The following is a 25,282-nucleotide window of genomic DNA, read 5'->3' as shown; positions in this document are numbered from 1 at the left end:
GCCGCTCCCCTCCCCCCTCCCCCCTGCCCCCAAGTGCTGGGATTAAAGGTGTATGCCATCGTGCCCAGCTCACACTTGGCTTCTTAATGTGAATTCTGGGGACTTAACTCAGGCCATCATGCTTATGAGGCAAACCCTTTATGGAATGAGCTAGAGCCCCTCATGAACAGTTTGGTCCCCTGTTTCAAAGGGCTAGATTTCAGAGATATCTCCGTTCCTGAGGTCCGAAATGCTGCCGGTGACTGCCTTCCTCTACAGAGGGACTGTGGCTACATCTGTGTCCAGACAGGCTGGAGCCACAGCCTGACATGTATGACAGGCAAGGAGGCCTGTGCTGAAGGAGGAGAGGAGAGGCTGTGCCAGAGGCCCTCTAGGGCCAGTGTCTGAGCTCCCGCTGACAGGCTCCCAGTGCCTCTGCTGACAGCCTGTACCTAGCATGAGAGCTGAGGAGGGAAGGTTGTGGGGAGCTGCAGGGCCGAATAGAGAGCTTGGTAGTTGCTCCTACCCAGGGAGAACCCGAAGGATGGCAAGACTGTCTACCCAAGTCACAGAACCCAGAGGCCATGATACAGTCCTACCGATTCCCAGTATCTACCACCTGCCTCTCCAATACGCTTTATGTATTATCCCAGGTGTCCTGCTGGTCACCGGGAACATGCAACAAAGAACTCAATCCCTGTCTTTGCAGACTGAGGCAGAGAGGTAGAGAGAGGCAGCTGTGAAATACAGAAAGCACACGGCTAACGGCGAACAGCCCCGGAGCGCTTCCTGTGTCCCGTGTCCTATGCCGAGAACTCCACGCGGCATTCTCTTATTTAATCAGTGCAGTGACTTCATGAGCCCCTATTTATAGCCACATTCTAACTCGAGTTGCTTGTGGGAACAGATGAAAGTCAGTGGTCCCCTAGGGGAACACATTGCTGGCGCTGGAGAGAGGGCAGAACCACAACTCAGGACTAGGAGAGACAGAGAAGGGAGAAAAGAGAGGAAGAGAGAGCCGCGGCGGCCACTTTTTGAAGAGCAGAGATGGGGGAGACAGACGTGGATCTACAGAGTGAGGCCGGATGAGAAGAACGGCATGCTTGCATTCCAAGGGGAAGAAGACAAATCTGATGAAAGGAGGGGTGTAGGGGACAGAAGGTGACAGTGGAACGAAGACCCTGGAGGGACCGTGCAGAAGCACGTGCAAAGTCTGAGGGAGGAGGATGTAAAGATGCTACTCTGACAGGTGGACCTAGCAGCAGGGAGGAGCCGAGGGGATGTTCAGCAGATAAGACTCTTCTCTGGGGGTCAGGAGTCAGGGGTCGGGGGAGTGTGGACTGCAGTGGCCCGTGGATGCTAAAGATCTCCAACAGTCCCGTGACAAGCCAATCTGGGACAAGGACCTCTGTCGTGGTGTGGAGCAGTCCCGAGAGGCTGGGACCATGAAGCCACCATGGCACTGGGGCTGGCGCTTGCCTGCGGCCAAGGCTAAGCTGCCCGGAAGCACACACAAAGGAAAAGTGGTCGGATGGGTTTGACCCAGTGTGGGGATTGCTGTGAGGCCAGGAGAGTAATGAGTTTAAGCAGCTGGCTAAACATGGAGGACCAGAGGCCTGGGGCGCTGGCAGTCACGGTGGGGAAGAAGGCCAGGCTAATGCTGTGGGTGAAGCCCCAAGCCAGGAGTCATTCGTTTTCGTTTTTTTTTCGGTGCCGCTTGCCCGGATCCTCGGATTCTACGGGGGGAATGCCTGTTTTACACACAAATCCCTCTCGTGCCAGCTGGGTAGTGTTCCTTGGAGTCACTCTTGACTCATCTCTTTTCCTTGGCTGCTTCTCCTCCGGTTTATCAGCAAGTCCTGTTTAGTGCTATCTCTGTTTAGTGTGTCCGCCCTCTTGCCTTCCCCATGTACTACGCCCTGTGTTGCTTGTCTACTTCAAGGGGAGACGGCCAGCTTCCACCCCTGCTCTCAGGCAGGCTCCGGTGGCCCTCCTGAAGCACCCATGTGACACTCGCTCCTCTGACAGGAGCCTTCTCACTGAAGAAACCCAGCCACAGGCCACGGGGTAGGAGTCTCACCAACTCTCGTCATCCTTCCTTCCTTCCTTCCTGATCCCATGTACCGACGGCCTCTGGAGCAAACTTTCCCAGTGTCTGGACCCTTCTCAGGGCTGGCTCTTGTGTGCCCAGACGCGCCTCTTTCTTTACAGAGGTCTTGTTGGGCCTACCATCTCAGTGTCCTCCTAGGCACAGATCACCAAATAAAGCCACCTGGCCCACGGCCTCTCCTCTCCCTGGGCCCTTGCTTGTTATTATATGGAAACCTAAGCTCTAGCTGAACTGCTGCATGGCCCAGCACCAGGGACTGTGCCTGGCACAGCAGATAAGATCTGATAGGGGAGGTCTGAGCTCCACTTTTGCCCAAATCTACAAAACCGCCTGTATCTGCTATATGTCCCTCCCTTGACAAAATGGAGCAAGTCCTACCCTTCAAGATCAAGCTGTCCACACGCAATGCCTTCGCATCCCATTCGGAGATGCCGCAACAGGCTGTGGGCCTCAGTGTCCTCTCTGACCCAGGCTCCTGCTAGCTCCTGGTACTTCGGCCACACTCCTTGCTGCCTCAGGGCACTGACCTGTTTCCTTGGCCTGCAATGTTCTTCGAGATACACTCTGGCTTCACCTCCTCCCTCCTTCCAATCTTTACTCAGATCTCACAAGGGCAACCCTGACCCGGCTGTTCAACACAGAGCCTGTCTGCTCCTGTCACCCGGCCACACTCCTTTCCTTTCTCCCTCTAGTATTAACCTTGTCCTAGTTCGTGAGGTGACTTACTCATCACTGCTTGCCTTTTTCCTGGCGGAGCACAAACGTCACTGAGTAGGATGGTGAGATGGGCCATTACAGGCCTGACAGCTCAGGGGGCCTGCTCTGTACTCACAAATGGCTTTAGCTGAGAAAGGCAGAAGGTGGCTTTGCCGCACACAGGAGACAAAGCATGACTACAGGAGCCCAGTGGAGTGACCACTGGACAAGGCATGCCAACTCACCAAGGGCTGGGGATCTAAGTGACAGGCTAGAGCATGGCAGGAGTGGGGACACGGCTCAGCTGACACTGATAGCAGCTCAGATGTCCTGCTTTCAGTCCTGGCCTCCAGAGCCATGAAAGAGGAACCTTTTAGAGCAGCCTTGGGAACCCAACACAGGCGCACTGCTCTCTGATGTGATCCAGAGAAAGGGGGTCACAGCTGTTTGTTTTCTTCTGCTCAGGGACGATACAGATGACAAAGAATTAGCACAGGCTGCCCTCTGAGAAGAGGAGACATACCTTCAGGAGAGAGGGCCAAGATGGAGGCCTGGAGACAGGCAATCCTTGCCAATTATCACCTACTCTGCAATCTCTTGTTGCCTATGGTGTAAGGAAGGATGTGGGGGAGGGAGGAAGACCAGAGAGTGTGAGTGGTCAGACACCAGACATCCAGGCTCCTCTGCTGAGCCGGTGGCTGCTAGGGGCACACTTACCCAGCCACACCCTGAGCATCTTACCCAGGAGGCCTGTGGGGGCTCACCAAATAAGAGATGTGCCACCCCCATACCCTATACCCAGCTCTCATCTTTCCCTCCCTCTCCCTCTCTCAGTGGTAGGCATCCAAACTGCAAGGTGAAGGGCAAGCATGTGCTACCAACTGCGGCTGTCTTCGGGGAAGAAGGGAGGGTGTGTCTCCTGCAGGAGCTCCTGTCCTGGGGACCAGGTTACATCACACTCCCATGATGCCCGGTCACATCACGCTCTGCGTCACTGCCCCAGGGCGGCAACCCATGAGTGCAGGCTGCTCCTGGGATTTCCCACACAGGCTCCCTTCTGGACTGGGCTCCTAGCAGAGAACTCTGGCTGCCTTCCGGGCCCAGGGCTCCAGCGTGGTGGCTGATTTTGGGTGGGGGGCTATGGTGATAGAACTGCTTCTTTCATAATGTCAGATCAGTCACAGAGTGGCATGGCAGGAGCCGGTGACAGCTGGAGGATTCGCTGTCTCAGTGTGAGGGAGACCTGTTCTATGGTCAGAACTCCAGTCACCGCGTGACACAGGCATGGCACTCCTACCACCTCAGGCCCTCCTCAGCCTCTACCTCTGTCTAGCTCTGCATACCGGAGATGACCCTGTTTTTGTTTGCTTGTTTTGTTCTTGAGACAGGGTCTTACTATGTAGCCCTGGCTGTTCTGGAACTCGCTCTGTAGACCAGGTTGGCCTCAGACTTACCGAAATCCGCCCACCTTTGCCTCCTGAGTGCTCAAATTAAAGGTGTGTGCCGCCACACCCAGTTCATGGGGGTGGGGAGTAAGCTATTTTTGAACTCATTTGGCTGGCCATTTCCCTCTCTCCCTCCCACGAAGGACAGGATTCAGGACCCTGCGTAAGCTAACCATGTGGTCCATTTATACCACATCCTTCTACACCACATCCCCGAGACCCAGAACAGCGCTCAGTATACTGTGGACCCTGTGCATGGGACAAGGGCCTGTCACAGTCATAGACTACAGGCCTATAGCATTTGATTTCATCCACCATCGTTAGCTTCCCCATTCCTTGCTTCAATCTGCACCTTGTGACTATCCTTCCATCCAGGACTAGAGATTTACTCCGAGTCACTCTAGCCACAGAGCAGCTAGCTGCCCAGGACACGCACGGCCAACCCTAGTAGGGACAAATGTCCTGGAGATGAGCAAGCCCCAGGCAATCTTGCCTCCTCTTTGCAAGCCTTGATACTGGGTCATGTGTCCACACCTCCTCCTTGATGTCCACAGTGTGTCTCCCACATTACAGCTAAGGCCCCACTTCTGATTCCTATTTGCGTTCTCTCTCTTCCCCCCTTCCTCTCTCCCTCATCCCCATTCCGCATCTTGACCTCTCTGAAAGCCTTCAGCCTCCATGACCACAAACCAACAATGACTCATGTGTTTAGTCAAGTCCGTCACCCCCTTCTTAGCAGGTGTGTCTCCTCTTGGCTGTAGGCTCTGTCAATATTAAAATGAGGGATGGGCTCTGGAAACAGTTGTTATCAGTCTCAATACTGATAGTGTCCTCCCTTCTCAAAAAGTGGGAAACGGGAAAGAAGTTTCCATCTGAACACAGAAACTGGGAATTTGAAGGTGGATGTGCCTGGACCTCATCTATTCCAGGGATGTGCTTTTCCCTACCTGTTCTAGCCACTTACTCCTGGCTCTGTCCTGGGCTAGGTCACTCCTGATAACCGGAGCCCTCTCTGGGATCAATCTCCAGCTCCCGCTGTGCAGGTAGCTCACCCATTCTCACAGCTGTACCTGGGATCACCCGCCATCTTCCCCGTGTCCTCTTTGGCAGGCTCGCTGCAGTTCTCCTGTCTGTAACCGAAGCCATCTCCTGGCCTTCAGTCTCAGCTTCCTGGCTTTTCTCACTTCTTGTGAATGGGAAACTAGGTAAAATCTCCCACCTCCCTCCCACACAGCTGCAGGGAAACTGTGAATGGGGAAGGTACATCTGCTTGCTCTCACTCCGGGATCACGGGCAGCCCTTCCGCTGCTGCCTGCCGGTCTCCCAACTCTCTCTAGTCTCCCGAGTGACCGGTCAGACTTTCTGGCCACGGTTCGTCAGGCAACAGAATGTCTTCCACCCCCACAGCGCTGTTCACCGGCATCTCTGCTGCGCCCCTGCGGTTCGTTCGGGCTGTCCCTGACTGCAACTAGGGTCAGCTTCTGGGCCCTCGGCTTCGTACTTGTTTGCCAACCCAGTGGGCGAGAGCAGTCCCTCCAGCACACTCTTCTCCATTCCTCTCTACTGTCTTCTGACACTACAGAACCTTAACTGCGCTTATCTTGACCCAGTTTTACTAATACGTCCTGTCTCTGTGCCGGGTCTCCGCCTGAGCGTGTGCCCCGAGAAGGCAGGGTCGCTGTCAGGGTCCCTCATGGCCCGCACAGCCTGACACTTAATCGTCACTCGCTAAATGCTTGATGAATGAACTGGATGTGACGTGGGCTGAGTGCACTGCCTACCTCCCCCGTTGCTGTAGAGATGAAACGCGATAAGGCGTAGGACGTCTTGGCACGCCACATTGCTCAATAACTGGCAGTTCCTCTCATCTCCCTTCCTCCCCTCCCAGTTTTGGTATCAGCCATGCCCTTCCCACTCAGGGAGTGCCGGGTCAGAGGCAGGGTTGACGGCATCCCAGGACTCCCTCGGCCCTAGGCCAGGCTCTGGCTGCTCCACACACGGCTTCCTCACTTGGTGTGAGCCATTTTGCTCCAACACAGCAGTCCGGAGGCTCCAGAGTGGCTGAGAACACTTGGGCAGGCCCTGTTCTAGCAGCAGAGCTTCGGATCAGAGGCCCAAGCCCAGCTGCATCTCCTGCAGAAGCCATTGACACAGGCAATGTCTCACTCCCATGGGCTCCGGCACGGCAGGCGTCTGGGCGCACGGCCCCTGCCTCTTTCTCCAGGGCACCTGACTAAGGTTCCCTTTTATTTTTATCACTATGGAAGCTCATGCGTGTGACGGAGAGCGAGCGTTGGAGAGTCAGAGAGGACGTCGGGTATCCCGCTCTGTCACTCTCTACCACATTTCTCTGATGGTCATTTACTCTTTCCCGCCTGGCAGCCAGTGAATCCCGGAAATCTCCCATCTCTGCTCCGACAACACTGGGGTTAACCGACGGGTGTGCTGCTGCGCCTGGCTTTTGGCACATGTGCTGGCGTCTGAACTCAGAACCTCGTGCTTGCCCAAGCAACTGCTCTCGTCCACGGAAGTGCCCTTGCCCATATAGCCAACCCTCCAGCCCCAGCCTTGAATTTCCGATCCTCCTTCCTCGGCCTCCCGGTGTTCCGCCATGCCCAGTTTCCGTGCCTCGTTTTGCTATTTTACGTCTATTTATGTATTTATTTATTTACGGACAGGGTCTCACTAGTTAGCTCAGGTTGGGCCGACTCCCCGTGTCAATGAGCGCAGCCTTCGACTTGCAGATCCACGCTCCTTTGCCTCCTGAGTGCTGGGAATAAAGGTGTGGGCCACCCTCCCTGGCCTTCAAGCCTGGTTTCATACTGTGCTGGGAACTGAATTCAGAGCCCTGGCCCCGCTAGGCAAGCACCCTACCAGCTGAGCTACATCCCCGGCGCCTTGGCCAGGGTTCTGCGACCTCCACGTTAGTGTCATGCACGTTGGACACACTTGGTTCCAACGAAGGCGAGTAGACACCCTCCGGCAGAGAATGCTGCAGCTCCCACGTGGGGGGAGGGTCTTGGCACTAACCAAGGAGACTCTGGGTTGAACCAAGAGAGTCACCTCCATCTCCACAGCGTCACCTACGAAGACCTCATTCCACACTTCTAACTCTGTCCCACGATGCGGCTCCAAAGGGGCATCCAGACTTGGTCTGTGCCCACAAATTCATCGTACGTGCCGGACAGCGGCACGTGGAGGACAGGCCTACGGAGTGGGGATGTATCTCAGCTGAGTGGGTAGGTGCTTGCCAGCACATACGGGGATGTGGGTTCAACTCCCAGCACTGGGAGGAAAACAAACAAACAAACAAAAAAAAAAACAACTTATGGTTAGTGTGCCGATCAGCTTTAATTTCCAACTTAACACAACCTAGACTACCCGGGAAGAGGGTCTCAGTGAAGCACTCTATGTTGGTTTGGCTGTGGTCATGTCTGTGGAGAACTGTCTTAATTAGGGGAAGGCATTAGGGGAAGACCCAGCCCACCGTGGCGGCCATCATTTCCTAGTGAGGGCACCCCGGACTATGTAAGAGTGAAGAAAGGCAGCTGAGCATAAGCAAGGAAGCAGAATGCATTCATTCTTTCTCTGCTCTGAACCATGCATGTGAGCGGCCCCCTCAAGTTCCTGCTGCCTTGACTCCCCACACGACAGCCTGTAACCTGGAGCTATAACAAACCCTTTATCTCCTGGTTTGCTTTTGCTCAGGGGTATTTTATCTCAGCGACAGATCACTAAAAAAGCAGCACACCTGGAGTGTTGGTGGTTGTAAAGGGCGGCCCCTGTCAGGCCACTTCCCCACCCCCGCCCCAGGGGAGGCACACGGCCTGTTTGTGGGGTTCCCTCAGGGGAATGGTAACAAGTGGAACTGGGTCAGGAGAGGCCCACTAAGATGGGACTGGGCTCCCGAAGAGGGCAGGGCAGAGGCCTGAAATCATGCAATCACCAGCTTCAGATCTCTGGAGGAAGGTGCAGAAGAGAGTCTGGGTGTGTTCTGTGCGGCTCTGGAAGGCACAGGGAGGACCCCAGGAAAAGTGACAGGGCTGAGGGGTTTAGTTCTTCAGAGTTGAACTCTCCAGGGACTGTCTGGACTGGCTGCTCCTGCTGGTCCAGGGACTCCAGATTTACCAAGCTCAGGAGAGTGGCAGGCACCATGCTCTCTCTGGGCTCACTCTGGGCTGACGACAGTCCCAGCGTCCAGCCTGAGCTAGGTAAAGCACAGTTTTGTGGGTCACTGGTGCTGGGGTCCAGGAACTTTCTCATAGAGCAGTCCACAGTTTGGGTTAGCTGTTTTCTTTATTTTAAAAGAAGGCCCTGGAAGAAGGGAGGTGAGGGAGACTATTTCCATCCTGAGTATCTACCCCAAAGCTCTGGTGTTTTGCCAGTATTTAAACATGGTATACACAAGGCTGTTAAAAATAACCCCTTGACTGAACAGAAGGCGTGGGAGAGGGGATGGCCAGGCGACTCTGCTAGAGGGTGGGAGAGGTGGGCAACGACAGGAAACTTGTACCCAGAGACCCTGGGAAGGGCTTTACTCCAGAGGAATTATACAGGCGGGAGGGACTAAGGGCCAGGGAAACGCTGCCTTTGACTGACCCTTCCAGGAAGAACGCCCCTAAGTGCAGGACATGAACAGGCTGCTGGGTCTGAAGGGTTCTCCCAGGATGGACTCTGCCATTTTTCAGTTCTTAATGCCAGCCTGGGAAGACTGAGGTCGGAGGAGACAAGCAGCAAGAAGCCAAGCAAGGTTAATAGAGGTCAGTCAAAGACAGAGGCCACAAAAAGGCCTACAGCTATCGGGGATGCTGGTGATTTGTGTGTGAAGACTTGCAGACTTCTCTTTCCATAAGCAGACACATAACACAAGTGGAATTACCTTACATAGCTTGTTTCATAACTCACTTTAAAAACCTTTAAATAATAAATTAAGAGGGGGTGGGGGTGGGGGACGTCCATCAGTACAGATGGTCCCCGTCATCTTTCATGAATGTATGCTATCTGTCATGTAGATGGACTGCCTGCATCGTTCTTGGCTGAGAGACATTTAGTATTAGGCTGTTTCTAACATGTTTGCTGTTATTATAAACACACTGCAAAAGGCATATTGCAATGATCTATGTACACACAGGACTTCCCCTGATGTTAATATTTAGAAGTAGATTACGGAATCTAATAAAAGCCACATCTTATAGTCTAGTCTCCAGTGCCTAGGTTGCCTGCTATTTTAGAGAGGTCAGAATTCTCTTTTTCTCCTCATTTTCTCTAATCTCTCTGCTCTTTCTGTGTTTTCCCCACTACCCATGCTCTTTCTATACTTAACATTTTTTTATACTTTCATTATTTCTAAAAATGTGTGAGTGGAACCCAGAGGCACTGGAGCCCTCTGTAGCTAGAGTTCCAGATAGTTGTGAGCCTCCGTGTGTGAGTGTTGCGGCCTGAACTTGGGTCCTCTATGAGACCAGTACGCGTTCTTAAACACTGAGCTACCTCTTTGGCACGTCTCCCTGCTATTGACAGAACCACAACAGTTTAATTAAAACAAAGACTTCTAATGTTTTCCTCCCACCACTCTTCAGCAGGTAGCAAACTGATGTACCTTCGAGCTACAGGGTCAAAATGCTTCATTTAAACAGAGCTGCTTTGGGCCTGCAGACCTGGTGGAAAAGACCGCTCAATGAATTTGACTCAGAATGAAGACAGAATTTGCACAAATTTCTGAAATAGCCTTACCATATTTCTTCCATTATGTGATTATGTGCTACTATTTAAGTAAAGTGGCATCCTTAGCATTGATGGTTATAAAATCAAAATACTGATTATAGAATCGACCCTGAAAAAATGCTGGAGATTCTCTGTCCTGCGGTATGGCACACTCCCACCTCACCAGTAAATTGCTTTAATCTTTAATAAATGGCAAAACTACATGTTTAGAAAAGAACTACTTAAAACATATTTACGACTTATTGTCAGTCAATGTTGATTTGTATGTCCCCCCCCCCCTTTTTTTTTTAGCAGAGCGAATGGCAGCTTTATTAAGAAAGGTGAGTAGGAACTCCCAAGGGTGGGAGGGGCAACGAGAGGAGCACCTTTTACATCTGGTCTACATACTACCCATGGGGATTCCATCAGAGTTTCCTGGGTGAAGAGGGGTCATGAGTGGAAAAATGTAAGAGGCCTTGGGCAAGAGCAGTCCTTTGAAAGAGTACAATCTGGTCATGGTTTTCTTTTGTCTCTCTCCTCAACCTTTGAAGTCCTCTTAAAAATATGCGTATGTGCACACATGCACACACATGTAGAGGCCGGGAACAGCTTCAGGAAGGTTCCCTCCTTCCATCATGGGGGTTCCAGGGACTAAACTCAGTCGGTTGGGTTTGACAGCAAACGTTTTTACTCACTGAGCCGTCTTGCTGACCCAGAAGCTTACGTCTTTTATTTGTTTGTTTATTGTTTTGTTTGTTTGTTTTGAAACTGGGTTTTTCTGTGTAACCACTCTGGCTGTCCTAGACTCACTCTGTAGACCAGGCTGGCCTCAAACTCCCGGCGATCCACCTGCCTCTGCCTCCCACATGCTGCTCTCCCAGGATCTGGCCCTGGGTGACCTCTCCCAGCACTCCAGGGTGCAACGCCACACCCCAAACGTGCCTAGCTGCTTGTAGTCCTCAGAGTAGCGTGTGTGCATGTGCGTGTGTTTTCAGCTTGGTTCATCACCTCCTCTACAGCATATGTCCTGCTACCTTCAACGGCTCCAGTCCTGTGCAATCTTTAAGATGTGACGAGAATATCACCGCCTCCAAAAATCCTTTTACTGCTTCCCACCAAAGACAGCTTCCTCCAGGTGCTGTCTGTCAGCCTTATCCCTCCTAGGGCTGCACCTGCCTAGTAGGGAGGAAACAGGCCACGCCTGGTGCCAGCGCAGGCTGCTGACTGACTTGATGTCTCCGAGGAGGGGCAGGACTGAGAGCGTGAGGGTCAGAAGACAGTGGTGGTCTGGAGGAGGTTAAGAGAACAGGAGGGACACAGCTTGGCTCTGGATGTGCATGGCCTGGAGCAGCCCACAAATGGCTTGGGTCCACACACCCAATGCTGACACACGTCTTCCACTCGCTCTGGCACCCATCCCTCCCAGATGAAATGCAAAGGCGGAAGAAGGAAGACGGCTTCCACCGAATGATGGTGAGACACCACTCGCCAGTGTGTCAGTGGGGTCCCTTGGCCTTTCAATGCCAGGAGCTGATGATTTGGACGAGGCCAAGCGGTTCTATACAGAATAACAGCAGCAGAGGCGTGAGTCTGGATACCCACACTAAGGAAAAAAAGCCTTCTCTGGCCCCTGGGTTCAACCAGGGGTCTTCCTCCTGTCTTCCCGACACCCTGCGCCCTCACAGTTACAGCGTCTGTACCACATGATTTTGGTTTCAAGCCTGACTCCACTTCTGGCTTGAAGTTTTGAGGTTGGGGTTATTCCTTTTCACTGTGCCCAGCATGATGCCCAGGGCATGGAGATGCTTCTGAAGTAAAGAATAAGAGAGGAGAGGGAAGGGGGAGGACACAGGTCCTCAGTGATCGGTGATGGAGGATTACAGCAGATAGACATGAGCAAGGATCATCCTTTTACTGTGTCAGGAGGAGCAGCACCAGCACTTATCTTTGAAAACACCATTCACAGTGATGCTGCTCTCAGCAGGGAGAACTGGGGGAGTCCGTCCTTCAGAGGAAGGTGTGTGGTGTGCACAGTTCCGGCAGCTTCAAGCTCAGTGTCTCCTGGAGGTGCTCAGCAGCTGGCCCCAAGGCGTTTTCCTCCAGGTTAGCAACTGGCTTTGCAATCTTGCCAGAAGTCCAAAACCGGGGTCCTGGCTCACACCTCCCTTCCAAATGGTTACCAGCCACCTGCTGTGTCCTTCTCTGACATCCCATAAATCCATTCTTGCTCCATCACTACTTCCCAGGGCCTGCTTTCCCAGGCTCACCTCCTGTAATCCTTTCTCTCCATTTTAGGCACTGGGATGCTGTCCCTCCCTCCTCACTTTCAAACCTTGGCTGACTTCATGATATAGTGCAAGTGTGTCAGTGTGAAGTTTGAGGCTGGTGGCCACCAGGGACCTACGCCTCAAGCAGTACAAATTGCTTGCACATGTGTCTCTTTCCCTTTGTATGGAGCCTTCCCTAGATCCTTTGCCCGGAGAGTTTGCTTATTTTACAGTATCTTGGATTTCTTTATTTTTAAATTTTAAAATTTCTATGTGTATGGATGTTTTGCCTTTAGGTATGTACGCCTGGTACTCTTGGAGGCCAGAAAAGGGTGTCAGATCCCCTGGACCTGGAGTTACAGACCACTGTATGCCATCACATGGGTACCAGGAATCGAACTCTAGTCCTCCGGAAGAGCCATCTTTCCAGCCCTTGTATTTTAAGTCTCATGCCATAGTAGTTGTACATGTTTGTGGGGTATGGTGTATTTCACTACATGTGGGAAATACATAATGACTGGGTCAGTGTAACTGACATGATCCACGAGTCATCGTTCGTGTTGGGATATGACTTTCTCTCCGCTCTTTTCATCTGTATACAGTTGTCCTCAGCCATTGCTATCCTACCGCGCAGTAGACATCACTCCTTCTAACAACGGCCCCTGTGGCCACTAGTTATTCTCCTTCCACCTCCATCCCCTTCCCAAGCCCCGGGCGCCACTGCCTACCTCTTCTGCACTGGGATCAGCGGCCTAGCTTCCGTGTGTAAGGGGTGAAGGAACTGGGCCTGGCTCATTGTTACCATAGTGCCTCCGGCCACGCGGCTGAGAACTGCAGGGCTTCATTCTTTTTGATGGTTGGCTGATACTCCACTGTGAATATGCTCCGTATTTTCTCCATCTACTCCCCCATTCAGGGCTCGGGTTGCTTTCCCATTTCGCCTATTGCCAACAACGTGGAAATAAACACGGGGATGCACGCATCCCCTCGGATTCACGCCCAGTGGTGGAATCACTGTTTCATATGGTGGCTCTGTTTCCAATTGTTTGGTTTTAAATTCTTGCATCATTTTTTTTTTAAAGTCGGGGGTAGTCTGCAGCATGGTGGTTGGATAACAACCGGCCCTACTTTCGCTTTCCACACTGGCTGTACTGGCTACACTCCCATCACAGGAGAGATGGCTCCCTTTCCTCCCCGCTCTCCTGGAACCTGTCATTTCCAGTCTTTGGGTACCAGTCATCCTGGGTACCAAGGGCCCTCACAACGATTTTCAGTTTGTGTTTCCCTGGTGACTTGTGATGTTGAATATTTTCCCCCTGACACTTGTTGGTTCCTTGTCATTTTGTTGTTCCTGCCTGTTTTGTTTTTGTTTTTGTTTTGAGGGGGAGGGGTTCTGTTTGCTTGCTTGTTTGAAACAGGGTCTTTCTTACTCTATAGCCCAGGCTGTCCCCAAACCCACGATCTTCCTGCCGCAGTCTCCTGAGCGTGGGGACTAAAGATCTGTGCCTCACCCAACTCCCTTGTTGCTTGTGTACACGTCTGTCTTTTGAGACAGGGTCTTAAGTATCAAGAGCTGGCCTTGAACTCTTGATTCTCCTGCCTCACCTCCCCCAGTGCTGGGATTACAGGCCTGTACCACCATCCCTAGCTTGTATGAAAAGCGTCTACCTGGGGGCTGGTGAGATGGCTCAGCAGGTAAAGATTTCCGGAACCTACGTGGCGGGAGGAGGGGGTTGAGCCCATTCAAGCTCTGCTCTGACTTCAACACGCATGCTGTGGACTGAGTACACACGTACACACAATACACAGTACATCTCTGAAGGAAGTGTCATCTGGGTTATCCGTTCATTTTTAAAGCAATTGTTTTCCTTGTCAAACTGAATAAGGCCCTTGTAAGTTCTGGAAGTCAATTTTCTGTCAGCACAGTTTGCGAATGTCTTCTCTCATTCTGCAGGCTGCCTCTGTTGGCTGTTTGCTGTGAGGAAGCTTTTGGGTTTGCTACAAGCCTGTTGGTCAGTCATCTGCATTTGTCCCCTATGCTTTCAGGGTCACATTCAGAACATCTTTAACTAGACCTATGTCCTGAAGCATTTCCCCTGTTTTCTAGTGATTTGATTGTCTTGGGTTTATGCTTAAGCCTCTGGTCCATTTTGAATTCACTTTTTATAGGGTGAGAAACAATGATAATGGGCTTAAAAAAAAATACAAGTAGATAGCCAGGCTTCCTACCATACAACTCGAGAGACCGCTATAATGCACGCTTGCTCTGGCTGGCTGCCTTGCTCGAAATCAGCCAGCGGTAAGAATGTGACGTTCCCATGCCGCATGCTCTGTCCCCCTGACCTACGCGAATGCTTTTAATGCCAACATTACACTGTTCTGTGACTACAGCTTGTACTTTTTGTTGGTTTTTGAGACAGGGTCTGACTGTAGCCCAGGCTGGCCTCGAACTCATAGAGATCCGCTTGCTTCTGCCTCCCGAGTGCTGGGATTAAAGGCTGCACCACCGAGCCTGGCCAGCTTGTCCGTCTGTTTTTTGAATCTCTCTTCTGGTCTCCCCCCATAGCATCCATAACTCGGCTATGAAAAATGTGTTCACTTAACAGCATCCCGTCAGTCTGAGGGTTTTCTTCACTTAAAAATTTTTTTTCTGTCCTATTATTTTCCCCTCTCTTATCTGACTGGGCCCATTCTGTGATTGAGGCCTTCAACTGTATTTTTAATTTTATTTATTGATTTCATTAGCTCCAATCTTGGTTTTTTTTTGTTTTGTTTTGTTTTTTTTTTTTTCTGTCTCTTGTCTCTTTAAGATTCTGTTTCTTTGCTAAATTTCTTGCTCATATCGTGAACTGTCTTGTGCTAGTTGAGCTGGGGTGCCTGTCAATGTCTGAGAGATTCAGGGGCTAGCTGGACCAGTGGATCCATAAGGAGTCCCGATCAGTGTGCAAAGGGTTAAAAGGTGACTTTTCTGGGCCTTTGGAGTAGTCCAGCCCTGCTGTTAGATGGAGTGATGTCCACTGAACAGTAGGATAGCTATGGCTGAGGACAACTGTATACAGATGAAAATAGCAGAGAGAAAGTCATATTCCAACACAAACGGTGACTGATGGATCATGGCTGAACAGGCTGCTCAATTGGTTCTTGGGGGCCTCGTGGGGAGTAGGGGAAATGGGTCTCTTAGGATAGGCTGCCAGCTGCCTTCCCAGGGCCGAGGGTGAGTGGATGGGCTTGATCACGGTCAGGGACAGGCAGGTAGGGAAATCTGGCTGCTTCCCCAGGCCTTCCTCGTCAGGACAAGCTGAGGCTGAGGAGGGGCAGGTGGCGCTTCTTGGCTACTTTTGGAACAACTGGAGTGTGTTTGAGGGCACATGACTGTTGCTGGGAGGGAGCAGGCCTGTCAACCAAGCTGACCAGGTGAGCGGCTCCGGTGCTTTCTAGGTTTAGGGAGGGTGGGAGGCTGGGCAGCAACATGAGGTTGGGCAGCTCACGGGTCGGGTCAGCTGAACTGCTGACAACGTCTGCTTTGCTGGGCACAGGACTAGCGATGGCAGAGTCTCACCATAGCACTGTGCAGTTGGTGCCTGGGTTTCAGGGGGCACAATGTGGGCTGGGTTCCCTCTCTGTGGCCAACAGCGTGGAAACCTGGGCGCTCCCCTTAAACCACTCATTCATTGAGTCTCACCAGGGACTGACTACGTAGCCCAGGCTCTCCTGAGCTGGCCTTGACCTTGCCACTGTCTTGCCTCAGGCTCAAGACTTGTGCATACAGGGTAGGGAGGTGTCCTCAGGGAAGCAGACTCAGCCCACCGTCCCGGCAGCCAGCGCACCACCACACCACCAGCCGCCCACGAGGCGACAACTCATATTTGCTACTGCCGTCCCCAGAGCTCTGCAAAGGCCTTGCAAAGGTCATAGGGGCTGGAGATGGGGCAGGATCATACTCTAGGAGGGGCAGATCTGGATGGAGGTGGATCTCCTATGCCCAGGGCAGACTCTGCAGGGAGCTTCCAGAATTAAGTCCACAGGCTGTGCAGACACAAGCCCCAGTGCTAGGGGCAACTGTGGATTAATGAGCCACACTTTTCCTGCTCTCCCCTCTGTGCTGTGCTTCCTCATCTTTTTTTTTTTTTTTCTTCAGAGAGGGTCTTGCTCTGTAGAACAAGCTGGCCTTGAACTCCTGGCAATTTTCCTGCGTCAGCCTCCTAAGTGCTGAGATTACAGACATTTGTCACCATCACACCTGGCTCTTTTTTTTTTCTTTTTTTTTTCTCTCTCTCTCTCTCCCTTTCTTTCATTCTTAGCTCAGAACTGCAGAAGCAGCTCACCCTCAATCTGGAGCTTTTCATGACTTGTCCAGAAGAAATGTCAACAGGCTTTTGTTTGGGCCTGGCTCGGGTGAGTGTGCCAAGACTAGCTCAGGGGAATCTCTTTAGACACACTTGTGTGTCTACCATCCTGCTCTACACACATCACCCTCGAGCCGGCTTTTCTGAGGCTCCAAGGCTGTCATCTTTTGGTTCCCGATAGCGCCTGCAGAGCTGCTGTGCATCAGCCTCCATCCCAGGAGGGACTGAGGTCCCTTCAGGACCCCCCTCACTCAGCAGCCAATCCAGGGCCAGGGTGGGGAGCTCAGCTGGAGTCCCCACCTTTTCAGTTTTACATGAATGTCACCAGAACCCTTTGATCCAACTTCAGCTTACTCCCCCTCAGATGTTGCAAAACAGCTACCTTGGTTGAAATTTTCAAAATCGTCTTCCCAATGTCCAGTGCCATTTTTGGCACTCAATAAAAAAATGCACTCTGGGCTGGTAAAATGCCTAGAGCCAAGCCTCACGACCTGAGTTCAATCCCCAGGACCCACAGAGGGGAAGGAGAGACCTGACTCCTTCAAACTGCCTACTGGCTTCCCTATGCACCCACACACGTGTATACACACACACACACATACACACACACACACTAGATAAACTCTAAAAACATGGCTGAGGCATTGAGGGAGGCCATTAAACTCAATGTTGGAGGGAAGAATGGTCTAGAACTTAACACACTTCATCTTTTCTCTGAGGCTGATGCTGGTGGCATTGATGGACAAGAAGCCCAGAATGCTGTGTGTGGTGGTGCAGTGGCCTGCACTTGGCAGAGGGCACGGAGGGGTCATTAGGATGCCTACTCTCGCCTGTCTCACCACGCTCAAGTCAGGTGTGACAGTATGGTGACGGGACAGAAAACGGGACTGGGAGGTGACTCCAGGTCAGTCAGTCAGTGGCGATACAGTGTAAACTGAGGATAAAAGTTGGACAAGAGTGAGTGAAGATCCAGGAAGAAGCCTCAAAATATTACAGAAAGAAGTGCATAAAGGGCTATGGAAGCGCTATGCTGAGAAAAATGTCACAGACCAGCTGACCCCCGAGGTGGAACTGTAGAGGCAGAGAACACAACGGGACGGTGCACCAAGCTGAGTGCTGGCTTTCCCCGGTCCCCCAGCCCCCAAGCTGAGGGGAGCAGCCTGTAGCAAGCAGTTCTGGCAGAAAAGACTTGCTGCCAGCGACACATAGCTGCTTGTTAAAGTAAGGCCGTGGCTCTCAGGACAAGACTGGGAGGCGTTCCCTGCTGTGGAATGGCGCGCGCAGCAGACAGGTAGAAGAGAGGGGTTTTCAGGGCAGGCCCTGGAGGTTAGGCACCTTGAGACATCCTTCTCTGGTGCTGACAGCTCTGTCAGGTGGTCAAAAGGCTTCAGAAACCCTAAATTATAAGTTATCAGTTACATCCTGTGTGGCTGAAGATGCCTGCAGCCACCTTCCTGCTGTGTGCAGCATTCCTGTATCAACAGATGCCAATCACCTGGCATTGTCCGTGCAGTCTACGCAAGTCCCGACAGCTCCTTCCCAGAATACACTGCTGGAGGGTAGGTGTGCAGTGGAGGCAGGCAGGGGGTAAGGACGGAGCGACAGCACTTCCTGCCCCTGACAGAGCCCTAACTGCAGGCCAGGCCCCAGGCCATGAATTATGGTCCTGACAGCAACTGCCCAGGCCGTAGGGAGTGCTGTTCCCACTCTTGCAGAAGCCTGGCTTGGCTAAGACACCTATGCGGGGTCATACAGCTAGGTAAGTGGGAAAGCTGGACTGAAACCCAGGTTTGCCTGCCCCAAGACCCTCATCTTTCTACCCTTGTGTGGACTGAGAAAGCCGGGGACCCAACTGCGTTCAGTCTTTGCTAGGATAACATAATGAGTCACTGTGACCCAGACAGGGTACTGACATGGTTCTGCCCACAAAGCTCAGTGACCCCCATGGTGAGGTCATGGGGCAAAGGTACCCTTCCCTCACTCTGACCAGCTTTATGGTGTGAGCATTTCCCAGCTGGAGGTGGCATGGTTTCTACAATTGTTGTAACCCAGGTTCCCAGGTGACCCTTTGAACAACCAGCCTCCAAGCTCTGTCTCCAAAGGGGCTCAAGGCTAGACAAAACGACCACAGCTTATGGAAGTTGGCTCTGGAGCCTGTGTGGTCTTTCCCTTTCTTCCTCTGGTAAATTCTCCTGTGTTGAGTCCCTGTGTAAGGACTGGGCCACAGATAAGACAACCAGGTTTGCCCTCTCCTCCCAGACCAGTGCCTTCTGTGCAGGCATTCTGCTCAGGCTCCTGCAGTTCCTAAAGCCCAACTTCTCCCTTAACAGATTGCAAAACAATGAGTTTTTGTGAGGTGGCTGTAGACAGGGCTGGCAGGAGCCTGACCCTCCCTGATAGCAGCCTTCCCTACATGCCCTGGTCCTGGGCATGGCATCCTGTGCTCTGTTCAGCTGCCTCCTGAGTTTTTCTTCATTCTCCCTAAATGAGACTGGCAATGAGCAGAGCTGGCAGAGCCAGCAAAAGCAGCCGTTGACCGCAAGGATCACTGTCTCTTTTCCCTCAAGGAAGCCCATGGGGTCACAGTACCTACTCCAACTAGTGGTCATTCTCATTCTTCTACCTGCGGGGCTGGGGGGAAACAGACAGGTTCACTGGCTATCGGGGGCACGGCACAAGGCCACGGACAGGTGCTGGCCAGAAGCACTCTGATGGAGACCATATCCCGAACAAAGCCCTAGATTTAAGCCTATTGCCTGGTCTTGGTGGTGTGCACAGGGGGTGGATGGAGTGATGGAGACTGAGGTGGCAACAGCCTTTTACTTGGCCGGAAGCTTGGTGCTTGCAGTTACCTCGGGAGGCATGAGATCAGGGCCACAGGCAACATTAGGCATTAAACTAATCACCTTCCCCTCCCCCCTCCAGATGGCTTCTGTGCCCAGGCCCCAAGCACAGGCCTTACCCCTTTGGTGGTCCTGCCCCATTGAGTGTCTGCTTCTTGGGGTGAGCTCTGCAGCTGGCCTTGGGCCCAGATGCTCTATCTGGAGGATTAAATAGCAGGGTGATGATGTCTGTTTCCCAGTTATGTCAAGCTGTGCAGCTACAGGAAACCCTATCTGGGCCCTCAGAACCGGGGTGGGGAGGGAGAGGGGGATGGGGTCTGTCCCAACACAAGAGGCACAGAGATGCCACAAGCTGATGGCGGGCCTAACCCTGTCTTTCCTGATGCTGTCAGGGGTCAGGCACACGTCTTCCCCACCAGAGGCTGCCCTCTCACTCCTTCTTTCAGTCTTGTCGTTGTTTTTTGTTTTTTTTTTTTCAGACTTCCATGCCTGCCTTTCATTCACTATGTAGCCCAGGCTGTTCTCTTTCCTCAGTCTCCTATGTGCTAGAATTACAGATGTGAACCATTAAGCCCAGCTCCCATACTTTAGGAGACAGGTAGAGCTGAGGAGAGAGTTTCCAGGCTAGGCAGGCGTGGACTACGGTCCTGCCTCCACTGGGGAGGAGCCTCCCTCCACTGGGTCTGGGGCGGGCCATTTTAGCTCTGGCCACTGTGGAGGACAGTCACACAGTGACCTCCCTCTCTGGGAGCAGATGAGGAGGGAAAGTGAGCAACTTCTTCCTGAAGGAGCATCTTTGCTTTCTGGTCCAAGGATTTGTGAGGGGGCGGGGCTGAGACTTAAGCCCTCCCTCTCCGAGGAGCCCGGGAGCTTTCAGCAGCTTTCACTCCTCAGGAGCCGCAGAGCTCCCCACGTGGGGATCTTGTACCTGAACCAAAACAAGCAAAGCTGCTAATCTGACGAGATTAGTCTTCAAATACCACAGGAATGCTTGCTCGCACCAGGGGCTGGGCTGAGCTGCTAAGCACCCTGGGGCCGCTGGGAGCCCCAAGCTGGGTCTGCTGAGGAAGACGCTGCCCTCGGCAGTGTGTCTGCTCTTCCTACTGAAGCCCCAGACTTCCTACCACAGACCCGCCTCTCCCCACTCTGGGCTGCTGGTCTTCCCAGGGTATACAAGCTGGGATAAGTGTTTCCCGCAGGCTCTGCCACACAGTCCCTGGTTAGGCTACAGGGCCCAGTAAGGGAGGCTCCGAACAGCAGGCACACCAGTCCCACCTTCTTTCAGAGCCTGGGCTCTTCCCAGCATGGCCCAAAGCTTCTCAAGGTTTGTGAACGACTAACTGTTTTCATTCTTTACACTTCGGTTCTGCCCCAGAATGATGAAATACAACAAAAAAGAACCACTAGGGAAATCAAACACCCGTGGAAAAAATGTAAGCACCAGCTCAAAATTATTAGATTCATCAACATAATTGCTATGAAAGTTTCCAAAACTTTAGTCTGTTTGTAGAAAATTGTGATGCAGGCCGGTTCATACCGCTTTTCATCCCGTGATAGACCACAGTCTCGGAGATACCCAGTCTGGGGCGTTCTGCTGAGGCTGCTGCCTGCCTTCTGTTCCCTTAGGTGGAAGTTACAGGAGGGAAAGCGCCTCAGGCCCTGACCTGGGGCCGGTGTAAGGAGCATAGTAAAAAATGCCTCTTAGACATGTAAAAACAGCTTAAGCAGGGTCTCCACTACACCCAAGGCTGCCCCGAACCAGAACCCAGCGACATCACTCACTCTAGATAACCAGGCACAGTCCCAGAACCCCATGACGCCCACTGGGCAGTGCAGAAGTGGAGACTAAGAGCGAGGCTCTGCTCTGCAAATCTGAGAGATGACACCTTGGTCCGCCCTGCAGCTGGGGAGTGTCTGCCAGGATCCTGACTCTCGAACCAAGAAACTTCTGTTAGAGACTGGACCTGACCTTCAGCTAAGATACTTCACACAGCTAAGGTACTTCACACAGGCGGGCGGCCTTGGGGAGACGGCTGAGCACCCCAGTTAGGAATTTTGAGTGTGAACTTTGTGTGACAAGTCTTAGCAATAATAAAATATAACTTTTATACTAACTACATGTTTCTGCCTTCTCGCTTGCGACAGCCGCAGAATGGATGTATTCAGCTTGGGGACCAGTCAGCCACAAGATTGAGGCCTAGCATACAAGTTCACAACCAGAGAGAGCATACAGTAGAACTGTGTGGGTCTCCAGGCCTGGAAGAAAGGAGTCCCCCCCAACAAAAAAAAAAAACAAACAACCCACAACCCTGGCCATCTACCTAAGTCCCCCCCGCCCTGGAAAAGTTGGAGGGCAGGACAAGGAGGGAAGAGACTGGGCATGTGGATTTAGGGTCCATGAATGGTGGCAGAGGGCACACGAGTTACTACAAGCGTAAAGTTAGTTTAGAAACAGAAAGTGGATCGGGTCTTCAGAGGTGGTCAGAACACCGGATACTAAAGAACATGGTGGGGACAGTGGGAAAGCAGACCGCCAAGAGGCCAACCAGACACAGATGGTAGTTCAAGGGCAGGCATCATCAGTCAGTCCTGGACTAAGTGTGCCCCTGTTTTTTTTTCAGAGGGAAGCCCCACACCCAAGCTGAGAGAAACTGATCAAAAGCACTTAACACACCCTCCAAAACGAAAGGGGTTTGCATTCCCCCGAAAGGTACAAGGTTCAGTGTCCCAAAATAAGGGTATAGGGCTGGGCTGCTGAATTGGTCCTGGCTCTGGGTTACTGTGACCTTGGGCAAGGCACGGTTTTCCCATCTATGAAACCGGCCTGACAGCACTTACAGCAGTGCTGTTGGCTAGAGGCTGAGGTCAAGAACAGTGTTCAACAGTGTTCAGCACTGCGGAGGGCTTGCAGTGGGCTAGCAACTATGACTTTCCTTGTGTATGGCTGGCTGGTAGAGGGTATGTCTCTAGGGTCTACAAAAATGCATGGATCCTAATGGAAGGAACCAAGGGGAAAACAGTGACAGCACACAGCCAGCGAGGGACAGGAGAAACTGTAACACAGCAGAGCAGAATGAAGACTCAGGTTCCCCAGCGGTGGGAGAGGTTGGAGGACTTGGTGAGGGGGAGGATTCAGAGAAGAGATTCTACAGATTTGGGAAGCTCTGGAATTCAGGGGCTGCTCAGACATTCATGTGGGGGAAGGAGGAAGACTCCAGGGTTTTTGCTCAGGTCGGCATGGACAGTAGTGCCATATACTGAAATCTGTGTGGTGGTCTGATTCAGTGCATTTGAAATTTGGGGGACACTGGGTTTGAGATGATTTTTGAATCATCCAAGTGGGGCTGTCCCCTCAGGAAGTTGAGTCTTTGGGTTAGAGAGTTGTCATCTAACGTGGTGGGGTGAGAAGAAAGAAGAGGGTGCCTGCAGTAGAGTCTGAGAAGGGCTCCCCAGGGAGTCAGAGGGTCAGAGGAGGGACAGGGAACAAATCAGAGTTTCTAAGCAAAGGAAAAGCCACCGTGAAAAGAGTGTTTGTCAGTGAGGTCTTTCTGATGATCTGGACAATAGAATTGAAAGGAAAGACGTGTGAGAGAAAGACGCTGGACAGCACTGAGAGTCTGAGAGCTCGGAAAAACAGTAAGTTCTTATCACAGTCCTGGCAGGGTGGGGGCTGGGCACCTTCCTCTGAAGCACAGAGCTCTCTACTGGAGTGCGGAAGAAGACTCCGCTCTTTGTGATTTATTGTACGGGACAGACAGAGTCCCTGCCTCTCAGTCTTACCACACCTCCCCAGAGCTGTAGAGATAAAAGTCTCGGGATCTTTCTCTGGAGGGGCAGGAGAGGAAAGCTCTTTGGAATGTGGGGATACCAGCTACTCAGCTGCCCTGGCTGCGAGCCCACAAGCTTTCAAAGCCCCTAGGGCAGTGCAACAGGCCTCCGACATCTTCTCACGCAAGGGTCCTAAAACAGGCGATAGGGACTAGTGGGCTCCAGACTTCCTGCCCCCCAGAGAATTCCGCAGGGGGTCTGGATGGACAGCCTTGTACTCTAGGGAATGCAGCCAGCTTGGACCAGGGCTCAGCAGTCCAAGAATCACAACACTGAGCCTTCCTAAAGCAAAGTGTGCCCCCCCAAAAAGCACGATTTTTCTCCTGCAGAGCTGCATAACGGGGCCTGACTGCACCATTGCCTCAGCTCCATTGGCAGGCATCTGGCTGACATCTGTACCCTGCCCACAGCCATCTGTCCACAGCTGTGGCTGTGGGCAGGAGTTAGGCATGCAGGCTCTGCAGCCAGAATAGTCAGATTCAAACCCAGTTTCAACCAGAAGTGACGGTTCACTTGTGTAAAGTCTAGCACTTGAGAGGCTACGGCAGGAGAATTGTCATGAGTTCAAGGCCTGCCTGGGCCACAGAGTTAAGTGCAGAATGGTACGGGTTGCAGAATGAGGCCTGTTTTAAAAGCTAAGCAAAACAAAACACTTAAACAGCTTTCATCCTTCCTTATCTTCATGACTTCAGACAAATCCCTCTACGTCTCTGTGCCTCCAGTTCTTCATATTAAAACTGGAGTGATAATCAAATCCATGCTATAAAGTCGTCAAGGGGATTAAAAAAGAGAAATAGGAAAGATTCTTAGCACAGAGCCATTGGTGGCCATAGCTTTCACCCTGCAGCACAGGACAGGGCTCTGCTCTCTGCTGAAACTGCTGGCCACGGGCTCTGCCTGGAGAGGACAATACTGAGTGGCCAAACTGGTCATCATATAGAAGACATGGCTCTCGGGCTGGAGAAGTGGCTCAGCAGTTAAGAAAGCAGAGGGCCTGAGCTTGGTCTCCAGCACCCACATCAGAAAGCTTGCCAACTACCTGGATCTTCAGCTTCAGGCAGCTGACACCTACTGGTCTCCTTACACACACACACACACACACACACACACACACACACACATTATTATGTATCTTTTAGAGGTATGATACTCAATGGACTTAATCATATCTTCTACAATATGCAAAAGAGCTACTCACATGTGTGAACAGGGTTACCAGGAATGTGGAATGCCAACTTTGATTCTAAATAAAGTGGTCAAGTGAATTATAATTTTTCCCTTCAGAACAACACTTAAAGTATTTATTGTGGCCTACTCTGAGATGTGTATTTCCCAGACAGTAAAATAAACAAAACAATAACAAAACCTCCAAACTCATCCAATTATAATGAAAGTCACTGGCAAATGGAACTCATTTGCTGAATGCCCGACTTACTGGAATGATTTACATAGCCCCGGGAGATGGCATCTGATTTCATTTGCCTGACCTCTGTGGGCAGCTACGCTCACACTTTCCCAAGCTCTCTATTACATGAAGGATTCAAGGACACCATCCAACACTCATGTCTTGCCAATGCAGTGTGTCCTGCAAGATGGCGTAGTAACTTTCCTTCTGCGCTCCCCCGCTGACAGAGTGCAAGGGGGTACTGTGCCAAGAGTTCCCACACCCCGGACTCTCAACCTTCAGAGAGCAGAAATTAACACAAACACACATACACATACGTGTGCACACAGGCACACACGCGCTGTCTACTTACATGGATCTGAGTGGGAGATGAGACAGGGAGGATCTAAGAGAAGTTGGGGGAGGGGAAACCATAATCAGAACATTGCATGAAAATCAATAAAAAAAAAATAGTAAGAGAGAAAAGATGATGCTGGATCATTGGTGGGTCCTGATTTTTAACCTGGTTCCTGGACTGAAGCTAGATTAAGCTGATACTATAGAAAAATACCAGAACCAGGTTTGTGCTTGCAATTTCCATCTAGACCTTTTCATGCTGAGGACTGTGGCTGTGCAACAGATGACATCAGTGTTTCTCCTTTACAGGGCATGGGAAATGTG

At 51.9% G+C, this 25,282-nt stretch overlaps 1 protein-coding gene across 15 annotated transcripts in view; it reads right to left on the bottom strand.

The window, feature by feature from the left end:
* Window positions 1-25,282, bottom strand: part of St3gal3 (ST3 beta-galactoside alpha-2,3-sialyltransferase 3) — a 194,163-nt gene that overhangs the window by 40,063 nt on the left and 128,818 nt on the right. For 6 of the 15 annotated variants that reach the window (XM_060379725.1, XM_060379727.1, XM_060379721.1 and 3 more), the window contains one exon: window positions 24,975-25,007. The exons of the other annotated variants lie outside the window; for them this stretch is intronic. In XM_060379725.1, coding sequence (XP_060235708.1) covers window positions 24,975-25,007 — 33 coding nt within the window. The remainder of the gene's footprint in view (window positions 1-24,974; window positions 25,008-25,282) is intronic. 15 annotated transcript variants of the gene reach the window in all.

The sequence above is a fragment of the Meriones unguiculatus genome, chromosome 3, assembly GCF_030254825.1.
Source record: "Meriones unguiculatus strain TT.TT164.6M chromosome 3, Bangor_MerUng_6.1, whole genome shotgun sequence".
Classification (NCBI taxonomy): Eukaryota; Metazoa; Chordata; class Mammalia; order Rodentia; family Muridae; genus Meriones; species Meriones unguiculatus.
This window is presented reverse-complemented; position numbering and strand designations above follow the sequence as displayed.